The 16,744-nt window shown below is 32.0% G+C and overlaps 1 protein-coding gene across 2 annotated transcripts in view; it reads left to right on the plus strand.

The window, feature by feature from the left end:
- The window catches only part of rod (kinetochore component rough deal), a 328,458-nt gene that overhangs the window by 137,861 nt on the left and 173,853 nt on the right, over positions 1-16,744 (plus strand). For both annotated transcript variants that reach the window (XR_015041682.1, XM_085818707.1), the window contains exons 20-21: positions 5,274-5,379; positions 12,538-12,681. Coding sequence is in view for 1 of the 2 variants with exons in the window: in XM_085818707.1 (XP_085674833.1) it covers positions 5,274-5,379; positions 12,538-12,681 (250 nt within the window). In the remaining variant the exon portion in view is untranslated. The remainder of the gene's footprint in view (positions 1-5,273; positions 5,380-12,537; positions 12,682-16,744) is intronic.

The following is a 16,744-nucleotide window of genomic DNA, read 5'->3' on the forward strand; positions in this document are numbered from 1 at the left end:
AAATAATTCAAAAAACATCTTCCATTGGAGAACTGGATTTTCTAGAGGCATTTCACATTCAAAAAAATCTTTCTGTTCTTGTTAACAATCCTAATTCCAATCCATCTTTGCCTTTGGCCTTTAAAGAAATTATGTTTTAGTTCTGGTTTCACCAGCAGATGGCACCATTTGCTTATTCTTGCCCAGGCTTTCTTATCTTATCTATCATTATTATCTTTCTTATCTTATCTAATCATAATTTTCATTTGCGCTTTTGCAGCTGAGGATGGTGTTTCGGTAAAACCATCGAAATTAGTCCTGTGAAAATTTTGAAAATATAACGCTGGTTTTTGTTGTTTGACTTCTGAATTAGCAGATGTACTTGGAAGAACGAGCTGAATGACAAGCTGCTTTGAGAGCTGCTGAAATGCCTCCTAAACACAAATTCATTTAGAAGAAAAAGCTGAATGCCAAGCTCTCCAAATGCAGATCTGCTTGAAAGAACAAGCTGAACGTCAAACTGCTTTGAGAGCTATTGAAACATCTCTTCAAACACAGGTTCACTTGGAAAAACAAGCTCAACAACAGGCAGTTATTAGAGCGAGAGATATTTCAAAACATTTGCAGGCGAGAAGAATCGTTCATGCAAAAATGCAAACCGAACACCGGCGAAATTTCTTGCATAACAATTGGTCTGTATTTAATGATTTTGGACTTCAATACGATCCTTCAATTGATTACCGTAATCATCCATTAATTGCTATCAATTAGATGAGTAAAAAATGCCAGTTTTGCGATGCTTTAAAATGGAAAGATGAAACTGCAGAAATATGCGGTTCCAATGATAAAATTTCGCTTTCTTTACTTGGTGAACCAGAAGAGCTGCTGAAAACTCTATATTTATATGATACAGATGAATCAAATTATTTTAAAGTAAAATTAGAAAGTACAACTCTTGCTTTCAAATGACATCTTTTGGAGTAGACAAAGAGATAAGAATGCCTGGGTTTTCACCAACTTATACCATACAAGGCCAGATATATCATTAAATTTGTTCACGTTTTCCAACAGATAATGAACCACATAAATTTTTGCAAGTTTATTTTATGGGTCAAGAAGAAAATGAAGTAAGACATTTTCAGTATATTGATGGAGTCAAGAGAGATATAGTATTGGAAATTGAAAGAATGTTACATGACCACAACGTCTTGATAAATACCTTCAAAATTGCATTAGAAAACTGGCCTCAAGGTGATTATAAAGTCTTCATTCATGCTGATCGAACTCCATGTGGCGAACATGAGAGGCGCTTCATTAATGCACCAACAATTATTGAAGTTCCTGTCTTGGTTACTGGAGACCCATGCTCTTCACAAGATATAATATTACGAGCACATGATAATACACCGACAAACGTAGCAGATACTTATAAATTTGATGGTGCTTTGCAGTACCCATTAATTTTTAGTAAAGGACAATTGGGATACCATTTTCATATTCTACAGATTAATCCAACTACAAAGCAGCCAGTTCCCAATAAAAAAGTTTCCTGTATGGATTCTTACGCCTATCATATGATGCTTCGAGAGAATGATTTCAACCTCCTTCCGCGGTCGAAACAGCTCTTTCATCAATTCTTAGTAGATATGTATATCAAAGTAGAGAGCGAACGCCTTTGTTACATTTCTTTAAATCAGACACAACTATGAGCTGAAAATTACATTCACCTAACAAGATGCAAATAAAATCATCTGCCCTGAAGATAAGGATAGTGCTGACAGATCAACTTCCAGTTCATTGCGCACTGCGTCGTCCTCCCCTCCCCCACCCACAGAGGAGCGTGAAATTGATAAAGGATATGCCTTTATCCATTTTTTGCAGCAATTCCACTTTTTGTTTGATGGACATCGAAACATGCTTTCGCTTTTTAGATCTTTGGTAGCTCCAGAATCGGAAATTCTTTTTGACATAATCGAAAGTTCAAGCTTACTTTTATAAAATTGCTCTAACAGTCTGCAAAAAATAATAAGCCGGATTCAATTAGAAGATTAAGGAACAACGCAATCTGCAACATTAACTGAAATAGATAATTAGATAATTTCAGCTTAGCTTATACCGTCCGTTATACATTAAACGCGCATGTGTAAACGTATTATGCACATGTGTAGATGCATATGCGCATGTGTAAAGGTATTATGCACATGCGTTGACGCATGCACAGAAAGTTTTTAGCTTTGAGGTCCGGGTTATAGATCATTCCGGATTATGGACATCCGGATTAAAGACTCTTGACTATATATCAATAAAGGAAGCGACCAGGCAATCTTCAATCTGCGTAACAAAGGTATATTGCAGCCTCTGAATAAAATACAGACCAATCAAGCAGGGCGATATGTCAGTAGTAATGAGGCAACGTGATGGCTCCTTTTTTTTTTCGTTACATGAGAGATATCCGGCAGTTACACATCTTGCCATACATTTAGAAAATGGACAGCATGTTTATTTTTAATGAGAATAATTTTCAAGAAAGAATTTTATCTCCTCCAAAAACCACACTGACCGCTTTTTTCCAGCTCTGCCAGACAGATACTTTTGCGAAAAGATTACTGTATTCAAAAGTTCCCCTTTATTAAACATAGCATAACTGAAAAGAATGGCAATGTCACATTCAAGGTACGCCTGTTGAAAATTCGCCAGAGGTTAAATCATTGGATGCTCTTGGTCGTGTCTACATTGTCCGTGTAACGAATTTTGAATGTTTTTGTACTGCGCATTTTATTACATCATGTTCGAGATCCAACTAGCTTTAAAGACTTTAAAATTGTTAATAGCCTAGAATGTCAAACTTATAGAGAAGCATGTGAAGCTCAGGTTCTGGTAGAGAATGATAACCATTGGAATGAATCTGTGGAAGAAGCTGTACAGTGTTGATCACCAGATAAAATCAGGGAACTTTATGCAATCTTTATATCATCTTGCGGTCTTTCTAACGCAGAGACAGTATTGAAAATTGGCAATGGATATTTGACACAGATGTTGAAGGTTGTATTTTACTTTTAGAGGAATTTTGTAATTTGGTAGAAAACAATGTGGAGCTTATTGCTAAAGTTTACCCACACTTGCAACAAAATTTAAGTAGTGATCACTGGTTATGTGCAAGAGCAATTCTAGTGCCGACAAATGAAATTGTAAACAAAATCAACATTGACATTTTGAAAGTGGTGCAGGGAGAAATAAAAGAGTATTTGTCAATAGATACAATCATGCATACAGAAAAAAGCACTTCATATCCTGCTGAGTTTTTAAATTCACTAGAGCTATCAGGTGTACCTTCACATAAACTAAAATTGAAAATAAATGTACTGGTTATGCTATGCTTATGCGAAATATAGATGCACCTCGACTGTGTAATGGAACGAGGCTTCGGATCACACAATTAGGGCAGAATATAATTGGTGCCCTATAGGAAAAGGGGAAAGTGTTATCATACCTTGAATCCCAATTTCCACCGACCTACCATTTCACTTTAAAAGACTGCAGTTTCCAATAAAACTTAGTTTTGCTTTTACTATTAACAAAGCTGAATGGCAAACATTACAGGTAGCAGGGGTGCATTTGGAAAAGTCATGCTTTTCCCATCGTCAACTATATGTTGCTTGCTTGCATGTATCCAAAGCCAGGAATTTATACATATTAGTGCCGAATGGGAAAACATATAGTATACAGAAGCATCCTAGAAAAATACTCTTATTCGTGCTCTTCTGAAAAAGAATTAATGTTTTTAACATTTTGTTAATACTTAACTTTTTGAAATCTTGCTAATGAAAATTATTTATTTTTATAGTGAGAGATAACTCAATAAAGCATATTTTTCAGTTTTTTAAGTTATATTTTATTTTAGAATTTTTTAGTGAAACAAACAAACAAACACCCCCCCCCCCCCCCGGAAAAAAAAAAGATTGCAATGTTTGATATATCCAAATCGGATTTAAAAATTTTGCGGAATAGTGTCTTAGCAACATCAATACGGATTTCTTATTATCTCAATGAAGAAGGTCAGTATTTACCAAAATTTTATGCAGAGTGTATTTTTAACTTAAAACATAAGTAATAGTGCTAAAATTTTATCCTGGTCAGGTTATAAGGAAAAAAAAATCAAATCAAATCAAAAATCTAATCAAAAATTTAATTAAATCAAAAATTTTAAAAAATCAAAAATTTCATTTCTCTAAAATTAATTACAGACATACATTTATAATCACAAGCATTTTAAAATAAATCAGAATTTTACAAAAACAGTTGCCGTGACACTTTTAGCAAATAAAGCACATAAAAGTCATTCAATCAATTTCAGTCTTGATTATATCAAGAACTTTCTTATGTAAAGATGGAAATTTTTGTTTTTATTTTCTTTCAGGGATGAATTTTTTAAAGTGCCAAAAAATTATTAATTTGTTGTTTGATTAAATTTTATTTATTTCATATTGGCAGCAAACAGTGAGGAAGGGGAAACTAGAGTATATTCACATACACACACCAGAAGTGATGCTAAATTACAACTGAAGGTATTTTACACATTCAGGGCATATCGATTTCTTCACATTTTTTGCAAGTATAGTAAGTTTGTCTTACATGGTTTAATGATACATCTTGGAAGATTTTTGAAGTTTCATTTTTGATAGAATAGTGTTTTGTATGATCTAGTTTAATTTCAGAAATGAAACAGTTATTATCACATATATTAAAACATTACTGGTGCTGCCATGAGTTGAGTTTTTTGTTTTTATTGTTAAGAGATTCTGCAATGAATAATTCTTCAACAGATTTTATTTTTTCTCCCACTTAAAATAATTTTAATTCAAAAGACATTTATGTGTGTGTCAGTATCCCTGAAAAAAATAAAATAATTGAAACATTATGAAAATTAAATTGACTGAAATTTTTACTTCTACCGAAATCAAACAAAAAAGTTGCATTTTATCTAACGGAAATCTTCTCACCTATGATTTTGAAATGGTTTTCATAAAATTTGTAATTGAAATAGATAACCATGATCAGTATTTGAGGAAATGAAAGCTACAGTATTCTTATTTGAAAAATGTGCATTAAGTTGATACCTTGCTTTGGTCTAACGTGAATTTCAATATATGAAAGAACAAATAATTCAAAATATTTAATTAATTCAAGAATTGAAGCAAATTTCTTTTAAAGTCATAAATTTTATATTTAAGAATATTTATTTTTAAAATGTTAATATTTTATGTATTATTTACTTTATATATTTATTTTTATAGTGAATCATTAATCGAGTTTTTAAACAAGGATTTATTAGAGTACATGATATCAGAATTGATAAATGGGAAATTGAGCTCTGCAATAATCATCTGGGAAAGACATAAGGTACTCATTAATAATAAACTTAATGAAGTCTTATGTATATTATTGAAGATGTGAATTTATATGTATTGTGTAAGAAATACAATGGGAATTCTGGTGCTCAAAACTTGAATGTGATAAATATTAAGTGTTTTATAATTACACAATTTAAAATTGTATGCCAAATGAATTCTGAGTTATGTATCTCATTCCATAATTTGTTATAGTTTAAAGTAAAACTGAAAATTTTTATTTTTCATTTAATTTTTATGGTTGCATTTTAATTGTTTTGTAATACTCTTAAAACTTTGTGTTATGTTATAGAATTTTTCTTTCAACTTCACATTTGTTGTTAAATTCTCCAATGACTTCAATTACTGGTCAACATTACTGGTGTTAAGTCTTTTTGCTGGAAAAATAATAATTCTGAAATTATATTTAATTACATGGTGTGTATCACACATAAAATTTTTGGCTCTCTCTAATTATCTTCGCTCTTCTCAAAAGTATATTTTAATGCAAAAATTCATTATCATAGTTCTGATTGGAAAAGAAATACCCTGATGTAAAATTTAAAAGTAATAACCAACATAAAAGCAATCTTAGGTTAGCATAGATTTTTAATAAAATTCTGTTGGTTTTGAGAGTTACTAAAACTTTTTCAGAAGCAAACATTTTTTATGAAGGCTGTAAGAGCTATAATCATTTTATACAAAATTTAGGAGGTGAAGCAAAGCAAAAATGAATTTTGCACCACTCACTGAGAAAAACAGTAATAAAATATGTAAAAGCTAAGATAAATTTTGTGAATTTGTGAAGGGAAATTTGATTCAACTGAAAACCTATAGAACCAAAGCCAAAATTGTGATTAATGTCCAACTATGGTTTGAAGTTTGAAATTTACGTAGGTCGATCAAAAAAAAAAAAAGTTTACAAGCAGAAGCATTTGAAATGTAATAATTGTGGAGCGAATATTTCCACCCAGGGTGGTTGACAGATCGTGCTAGTTGTCCTACAGAAGTTCTACGAGTAAGTAGCATCAGTATGCAGACACTTAAGAGCAACAGTAATGGCACAACGTCTAGAAAAATGGTCTCGCATAGAGGTGCGATCCGTAATTCGATTCTTATGGGCCAAGAATGTGGCCGCATCCGAAATTCACAGACAAATCATTGAGGTATACGGTGGCAAAGCAATGAGTAGACAACAGGTAGCGAAATGGTGTCGTTCTTATCAAGCGGGCAGGGAGCATGTGGAAAACCGCAATATGGAAGTGAGCGGCCGTCCAAGTTCTTCAAGGACGGATATCAACACGGCTTGTGTTGAAGAAATCGTCCAAAGGGATCAACGAGTAACTGTGCGTGAGATTGCCTCAGAGTTGGACCTGAGTGATGGTATGGTAACGTTCAGCGTATCGTAACCGATGAGTTGCGATATTCCAAAGTTTGTGCCCGCTGGGTTCCGCGGAGCCGCGGAGCATAAGGAGCACTCGAATGATGTGCAGTCTCACATTTCTTCAGCAATACCATTCAGACGGCCAACACTTCATTGATCACATCATTACCAGTGATTAAACATGGCTTCATCACTTCACCCCCACATCCAAAAGAGCCATGATGGAGTGGAAACATGCTGGATCACCGACGAGGAAGAAGTTTAAGGTCACACCCTCTGCCAGTAAAGTGATGGCAACCGTTTTCTGGGATACAACTGGTGTTATCCTAATCGAGTATTTGAGCGTGGCCATACCATTAAGGCCGATCATTATTGTGCCACCTTAACGAAATTGCGTAAAGCCATCCGCCGCAAACGGCCTGGATTATTGAGCAAAGGTGTCATTCTTTTGCATGACGATGCCAGGCCCCATACAGCTTGCCAGAATCAGGAATTGCTGCAAAGGTTCAAGTGGGAGGTCTGGAATCACCCTCTTCCCCATACAGCCCCAATTTGGCTCCAAAGTGACTATTTCATTTTTACGGCGTTGAAGCGATACTTATCTGGAACACGATTCACTTCAGACAATGCAGTGAAAACAGCTGCCGAGAAATGGCTCAATGAGCAGGGCCCTGATTACTACCAAGACGGGATAAACAAGTTGGTTGAACTTTCTGAGAAATGCCTAAACAGGTTTGGCGACTATGTGGAAAAGTGAAGGCCAGATGTGTCTCTTGATTCCCATTTGTATCTTGTTTCTATTGTTAATAAATACATTTTTCATTTGCCCTGTAAACTTTTTTTTGGATTACTCCACGTATAAGAAAGGGACAGAGACAGTCAGCTATTTGAAAGCCATATCACACTACATGTATTGGTGCTAGAAATATTGTGCATGTAGTACATGCAAAAAACACAGCCACTCCAATGGAATGTTTTTCATTGATAATTATTAATGACATATTTGAAATCATTATGAAAGCTACCAGTTGGGAGATATGTGAAAAATGTACTAAGCATTCTATAAAGAATTTATCTACTGTTTCAAAAACTGAAATAAAAGCTCTGATGAGTATTTTACTTTTAAGTGATGATGATATTTTTCCAGTAATCTTTTGATGAACAATATATATATATATATATTTTTAAGTCTTAAATTAAACTACTTTTGAAGTAAAATGTTAGTAGTCATATTTTTTATGAATGATTAGCTTCAATGTTTTTCTATAGTAAGGTTAGTTTTCTAGGGCTAAACACAACCTATCAGTAAAATTTGTTGTTAAATTCTTAAAGATCTTCTCTCTGGTTTTAATTTTTGAGGAGCATAGTATACTTTAATGCATGTCCGCCAAACTATCTGTAAAGATAATTAAAATTTCATTTTAAAGAATGTAAATCTTATGTTCAAAAAGGAGAAATAAGCAAACCATCAATGGCTAATCATAACTTAGTACTTAATCACAATTCTGACTTTAGTTCTGTGAAAATGAGCTATACTTATTCATTTGATAAGCTGGATTAGCTATGATGCCTTTGACATTCGTTAGCTACTGCTCAACAGCACATTTTACCATTTGAACATGCCATTTCTGCATATATATGCAATAAAAAATCTTATTTTTACATTTTTCTCAGGGTGATACTTTTGAATCATCCTGAGTTACTACCAAGTTTAATCATTAGATTTTTAGATTGCAGAAAATTTATTGTTACATAATGCAAAAATGAGCATATATATGAACAGATACTAAGAAATTTTATGTTGCCAGTTTTTTATTATCACACAGCAGGAAAAAATAACAGATAGATTTTTGTAATAATATAATTTATAGAAATTATTACTTTAAAGCTGTGGTCAATAAAAAAGTGTTCTGTAATTAAGCTATTGATTATATGTACTGTATATGTTAATGTTTTTCTATTTTTAAATTGTTAGATTTCTGCAGAGTTTAGCATAAAACAACAATTTAAATTCAAAATTTTCAGTTTTTTCAATGTACATCAGTGTACATTTATTTATTAGCACTTTAAAATAAGTCCAACTTCATATACATCCTATTTGGACATGAAAAGTTTTGTTTGGTATACAATATATGTTTGGAATATGACTCAAATTCAATGATTCATGATTGTAGGCACTACCTTTGCTTACCTCTTTTGTGACAAGGACTAATTTTGTGCAAAAGTGCACTAGTAAATGTGCGGCAGCTACTGATGCCAAATCTGTAAAATGGCTACACTCTATTCAAGCTGAAATGAGGAGGAGGTTGATGAAGCCTCTACTGCTTTAATCAAGGAAATCTTTGCAAAATGGACGAATGTCAAAAAGTTTGTAGAGAAGTACCATCTTTACAACACTCAAACAAGCCATAATGCCATTGTCTTGAATGATCAAACAATGTCACATTTCCAAAACATCTTGAGAAGAGAGCAGAAGTAAAATTCTTTAGGCGTAATCCTAATAAAGGTAAGACCTGGTGATCCTCAGCCAGTTAAAGTAGGCATTGCCACCGTCACTACCATATAAAATTAGCCTCTTTTCAATTCTCCATTCTCTCTAAAACATAGTTTTTGTTCTATCAGACTTCAATATGATCAGTTGTGAGTTATAATTACAAAATGAGCTTGACAAGTGCTACCATCTGCTGGACAAATTAATAAATTATTCCCTACCAGGGGCCTTATAGAAGAAAAGAGATAAATAAATTTAGTAATTTTTCATTTATATACAGTATATATTTCACACATTACTTTTGTATTTTAGTATTTAATAGTGTTATAATAAAAACAACAGGTTTTTTTTTATGAGAATGGGTGAATTATTTTTCCTTTGTTTCATACTGAAAAAGTTCGATTGGTATACACCCAGTTTAGTATAAGGATTTGGAGCAAATTAATGATGCATATCAAGATGCTACTGTGTAATGTTTGCCTATTATATTATGAAATAATTGATGCATATCATTAAAATGTAAAACAGTAATTATAAGGTGTGCAGAAATGAAAGGGAGACCCTAACTGTAGTAATGTTGTATCAAATTCCAGTGAGTAATGTGTTAGCCAATAGATGGCGTTGTGGTATTCCCAGTTACACATGTGTAATTTATGGTTTTGCATCAATATCCTCATTTCTGGAGAGCTGTTCCCATAGTTTGTTGCATGATGGATTTTTCCAGATCAGTGCAAAGAGCAATTATCCAATTTCTTCTTGCAGAAGGGAAGCATGCTTTACAATTTATTTGGTGTAAATTCAACCAATTTTTATTTAAATTCAACCAAACAGTGCTACAATTTCGGCTTTAGAGGAGCTCATATGGCAGAACTGTTGGATCATCTCACGTGAAATTGCTGTTGAACTCTCAATAAGCAAAGGAACTGTGCATCATATAATCCACACACACACACACACACACAAAACAAAAGAAGAAAAAAAGGTATGACAAAGTTTGTGCACAGTGGGTACCCAAGCATCTGTCAGAAAATCAGAAGATGGCGAGAATGGGTGTTTGCTTGACCCATCTGTTGCGATACACTGTATCCAGAAACAGATTTCATTGCTGAGATTGTGGCATGTGATGAAACTCGGTGTCACTACTTGAACCTTGCCTCCAAATGGATTAGCATAGAGTAGTGGCATCTCAGCTCCCTTAGTCCAAAAAACCCCACTCTTCCCAGAATGCCAGAAAAGTAATGCTCAGTTTCTTTTCTGGAAAAGAAGGACCTCTACTCATCGACTGGCTACAATGGGCAATTAATACTGAGCAGTATTGCAGCATATTGCTAAGGCTTAAACAGACCATCAAGAACAAGTACAGGGGCAAGCTCTCAAATGGAATAGTATTTCTTCAGAGCAATGTTAGACCATATGTGGCCAAGAAGATTCTCGAGCTTCTTTATCTTGCAGGAAACTATAGCCTTCTTATAGCCCACATAGCTTTGCCCCTTCCTCCGAAAAAAATCTCTGAAAGGTTAGAGGTTCACATGTGACAAGGAAATGCAGGATGTTGGAAAACTGGATCTGTCAGCAAACCTGCAATTTCTATACTGAAGCCATCCACTCTCTTCTTACGTGCTGAAATTCAGTCTATCAATATCAATGGCAGTTATTTATAGTCGTACTGTTCCACATGAACTGTAATTATAATATAGTAGTTAAAATTTCTTTACATATAACTGTAGTCTCCTTTTCATTTGGGTGCATTCTATATATTTCTATGCATTTTGTGACATTTTATGTAATATTTTTTAAATGTTTTTTTTCTGCTTGTATAGTATATCTCAAAATGTACGTTAATTTTATGTTAAAACTTTACTAAAAATATTGTATGTGAGTTTAAATTGTGTACAAAGAGCTTAAAAAGTTCATTTCGTTTCTCAGAAATAATTCAGATGCACGTTTAATTATTAAGCTTCTTTCAGTATAATCACTGCCATTGTTAATGCATTTCATCAGATGACAGATCTATGAAAGGTACTGTCGTATCAAGAACCTTAGGGATCAGTATGATTTGAACTCCACCTTATTTTTCTGATCTGATGCCATCTAATATCTTGCTTTTTCCAAAAAGTCAAGGCTTATACTTGTGGAAAAAGCTCTGAGAGCTAAGACACAAGTAATAGAAGACAAGGACACCTGGTAGCTAATAGAGATAAACAGGTATTTGTTCTTTGCCCTCATCTACAGCCATCAGCTCTAAGAGCTGCTTCGAGAGTATAAGCCATAGAGAGATGGAAAGAAAGTTGCCATTAGAGGCTGCAAAATTGAGAAGCACAAGACAGATTTCAGAGCATGAATGAATGTAATGTGAATGCGTTTAATAATAATGTGTGTCATTTTGTAGAGTCAAGCTTCATCGCCCAGCTAACAGGAATTAATTGCAAACTACTTCGAAATTACATGGCCTTACAAGGCTTAGTGCATCTGAGTCATTTAGCAGACCTAGGTTAGAATACAAAAATATAACACAAAATTGTTACTATGCATACACTACACAGAAATATTGATCTGTGTAGTTTTCCATTTCAACTCAGATAAATACACTTATGTGTTTGCTATGTGAACTACACTAGATGGATGTTATGATAGATATTATGTAAATGCCCGATACACACTTACCTTGACTAAAGAAGAATGCTAAACTAAACAAAATTCATGATGCCGGCATACAATATTAAATTAGGATGCACATAAAAATCTGTTTGCATGCTACACAAAGCACATGCAATGTAATACATGCAATTATGCATCACATAAATATCTATGTAAACTACACTAAAGAGACATTAAACTAGAAACAAAATATTAAATTATATTGTAAGTAATAGTCTATATACATGCTACACAATGCAAACGCTATGTAGTATGCACAATTATGTATAACATAAATACCTATGTAAAATACCGTAAAACAATATTAAACTAAATAAAATACACAATACATAGGTACAATATGAGCAAAGACACAGTAGAATGGTCTAGGAGAAACTGGATAATTTAATAAGGAAAATTTTTGTGATGTTATGAAGTGGGGATTTATACTTTTAAAAAATGCAGGAACACTGAGGATAATTATGCTAGCTAAGTGTTTAGCTACTAAACTTTCAGAGGGTAAGAACTTAACCTAATTATAGTATCTATATTTTTTTTTTTATTATTAAACAGATTTTGGAATGTTTCTATATATATTAATTGCAGATTATTTTAAACAACTTTATATGTGTTAATTTAACCGACTTTTATCATTATAGGTTGAATTCCTCATTTCTTTCTCTGAGCAGAAGCTAAAAATGATTCTGGATTCAATTCCAAACAGTGTACCTTCACGACATTTAACTCCATTTCTTTCTGATGATTTTCTTCCTCCAGTCTTCTGTAGAATTCCAGAATCAATTGTAAGATTCCATTCATTTTTTGCAGATTAATGTATTCAAACCATAGTATGTCACTCTTGGAGCTAATTATAAAGTGGCATATTGACCAGAATTATTTCTGAAATGAAATTTAAAAAAATTATATTGAGATATTTTGATAAAAATCAGTAATCAAAGTGCAGAAATAAAGTAAATATTTTATTTGTTTACACATATATGTTTATTTAATAAATTATTATATTTATTAATAATTTTAAATAAATATAATAATTAATAAATTTATATATATTTATTTGTTTATACTTCCTTGTATTAACGAGTATTGTAATTAAAGTAAAAAGTAAACAAATAAAGTATTAAGTAAAATAAAGTATTAAGTAAATGAAGTATTGTAATTAAAAAAAAGGGGGTATTATATTTTCAATAAAAATATAAATTTTGACCACTATCACCTCCACTTGGATGATGGTTTTTGCATGACATCTGTATGTATGGACAGAATAACAGACTAATTTCCCCAAAACAGATTGAAAAATGGATTCAAAAGAGATTTCTTTTGTGATGTCTATGCGTACATATGTATGTATGTATTTCACGTAACTCAAAAATGAGTAACCATTGAAAGCCAGAACATTGAAATTTTGTATATGGAACTGCTATAACATTTAGTTTTGCACCTCCCTTTCTTGGTTGCAAATCGACTGCAACAAAAGTATATAAATAAATATGTATATATTAGTTCAGATTATCTCAGTTCTTTTACTTCCTTTTACGAAGCAAAAAGGAAGTATTGTAATCGCGAAAAGTTTCAGGCAGCATATTTCAACAAAAATATCCATTTTGACCACTATTGAATGCAATTTAACGATATTTTTGCATGACATCTGTACGTAAGGACAGAATAAAAGACTTTTCTTCCAAAAAAATTGTAAAACTGCTTTAAAATGAATACTGAAGAGAATTTTTCGTGGTGTCCGTCCATACGTATGTATCTCGCATAACTTAAAAACGAGTAGCCTCAGAACGTTGAAATTTTGTATATAGGACTGCTATAACATGTAGATGTGCACCTCGTATTTTGGTTGCAATCGGAGGCACAAAACTTATAAAAATATTTTTATATATATCCACTCTGTCACCTGGCTCAGTGATCTCAGTTTCTTTACTCTTATATGTTTGTAAATTGTGCATTTTTTGCCTTAAAAATGATTGAATTATGTTGTATCATCCGGTTAAGGTTTTTATGTCTTTAGGAAATCTGCAAGCAATATTTGTAGAATTATCAACAATTTAAAAGCTATTTAAGTGCGGTTAAGCTTAATTTTTAAATAACATGGCGGACATGTTTGTTTATATTTGAAAAAGCAGAATAGTAGATTTGTTGCAAATCTAGAGAGACTAAGCTTTGCAACAATAAAGATAACACCTTCATTTATTATTGTGAATTAAATCATGCTTAATCCTTTCTGGAATTTTTTCGAGACGCAAAATGCCAAAACGAAATTAATAGCCCTTCTGAGCTAATGCTCCTTTGGGGTTATAACAATCCTCTTAAAAAGACAACAAATGAAATGCTATTGCTTCTTTTTTTCATGGTTTGGAGAAGTATTTTGCCTATCTGACGCCTTATATAAATTTATTACCCCATGGATCTCCTTTGTACTGTTAATGAACTGTTGTTCACCCTTCTGATTAGAAGTGTAACTGTGCTGACACCTGTATATTGGAATGTATCTAAAGACAATAAATTTTATGTCAATAAAAACTTTCAGATGCAGTGATTGAAAGTACTGTAGTTGAGCACAGAGTAACTCATGATACAGTAAAAAGATTGTAACGCTTTTTAAAAATTTTATTTCAACATATGCGATTGATTTGGAAGAAAATTATTGGACAAACTGAAGAAAATAAATAAGTTGAATAAAAAGAGAAGAAAGAAATATAGAAGGGGGGGAAGAAATCTTTCAGATTTTTATATTGCGTCCAAAGAGGATTTTATTTATTTATTTATTTTTAACATTTTATGTATTAACTTTATTTGTCAAATATCATGTTCTTTGTACTTAAACCACATAAAATTCAATTCAACAGTAATATAAAATATTTAAAAACAGCATCTCTGTAGAATTTCTGATAGACAGTCCCATGCGTTAGAGATAAAATATTTTTTTCTATACAGTGTTGCCCTTGCTTGCTTTGAAATTGTTGAGTTTGTTAATAAAAAAAAATTGTTTAAATTTTGCAAAATATGAAATATATAATAAAATAAATTCCACATACCAAATTTGGGCTTCTAGGTGACCATGTTCGGGTGGAGGATTATGTTATTCAAAATCTGATGTGTCTAAGTATCGTTGTTTTTTCACAGAACGAGAAACATACATACATTCATGCAGATTCTTCATTATTTAATTTCTTTAAATATAATACAGGGCAATAATATTTGGTGTGCAACAATTTAAAAAGTTATATGTATTGTTTATAGTGAACCAACGCAAAATGCTGTTTTCTGGGCTAATTAAAGATTTACGAAATTTAAAAAATGATATTAGAAAAGATGCAGAGTTGAAGCAAAAATTGTTAGAAAAAGACATAACAAAGAAACATCAATACATTATGTAATTGTTGTAAAATCAAATTTATTTTTCTAGCTAGGACTTTTTTGGCTAGTTTTTTACCAGTGTAATTTAGAAGTCATCATACTGCCTGGCTGTATGTTGTGATAAAGAAACTGCATTTATAAAACTTTTTTTTTGCATCCATAATAACTTTCAGTTCTGTGGTATTTCAAACAAAATTAATGAACTTTCAGTTCATTAATTTTGTTTGAAATACCACAGAAATAATATTCATTATGAATAGTGTGGTGCTTCCAAATTTAATATTTCTTTAAAAACCATAACCATTTTTTTGAATGGTTCAGGTCAGGGGTTCTCAACCGGTGGTATGCCTACCACTGGTGGTACACAAGAGGAAAATAGTTGGTAGGCAAAGAAGCAAAGTATTTTTAACTTAAATTTAAAAACTAAACCCCCTAAAATTCTGATATAGTTTTTTCTCTAACACTCTTAAATTTATTCGATTTGAGCTTTCTCCAAGAGTGGTGGTAGTAGTACTTTGTAGTGGTGGTACTAAAGGTTTTTAATTTTTTGTTTAGATGGTACACATTAGTCAAATGGTTGAGAACTGCTGGTGAAATACATATTTCCTTTAGATATTTCTTTCATTTGTTTCACAGTCAAGAGTAAAATAAATTGGGGTTTGTGTTTGTTTTAGTAATTTTATTGTATTTTGAGATAAATGTATGAAATTATTAAGTCACTTATATTTAATAGGATGACTACTTTATCATGCTGGTTGAGATAAACAATTTAATTTGTCATGAAAATCAAGAAGAGTTGGAAGAATTTTAATTTTAATAGGATCAGTATCGTAGAAGTTTTCTGGTTTTGCTTAATTAAATTATCGAATTCACGATGTTTCTAGTTCCTTGAAGTTTTAATAGTTATGTTCTTCTTTTCTCCATTTTGCCCTAAATTCCAAGATTTTTCTCTGACAAAGAAATTTACATCTTTTCTAATACTACTCTTCTTACGCTGCTTTGGGAAAGCAATATAATAATATATTGTTAATATTTGTTATGCCTTAGCAAAACCAATCTCAGTTAATAGTGGCTTTGCATAAGTATTAATTATTTCTCCTTTTTCTTTTCTTTTCTCATGTTTTTCTTAGGCATAGTTTTCTTTTTTAATTTTTGGTGTTTAAAAGAGAAAAATGCATATAGATTCAATAAAACATTTAGAGCTTAAAAAAACAGAATAAAATAAATTTTCCTCTTTCAGATTTACAATCTGAATGAACGTCTTGGGGGCAATAAAAAATGGGAGAGTATGGACACTAAACACTAAAGTATTGTAAAAATATTTAACATTTTATGAAAAAAATTTTATTCTTTAAACTTTAATTCAACTGAATTTTAAAGAATAAAATTTGGCTCCTAGAGTTGCATATAAGGTATGTAGAATGGGTATGTAGGATACAGTGGGTAGGAAAAAATAATAGTTTCTAACATTAACTTATATTT

The sequence above is a fragment of the Stegodyphus dumicola genome, chromosome 6 (genome assembly GCF_044657685.1).
Source record: "Stegodyphus dumicola isolate Sdum_Otavi_A_Nest chromosome 6, ASM4465768v1".
NCBI lineage: Eukaryota > Metazoa > Arthropoda > Arachnida > Araneae > Eresidae > Stegodyphus > Stegodyphus dumicola.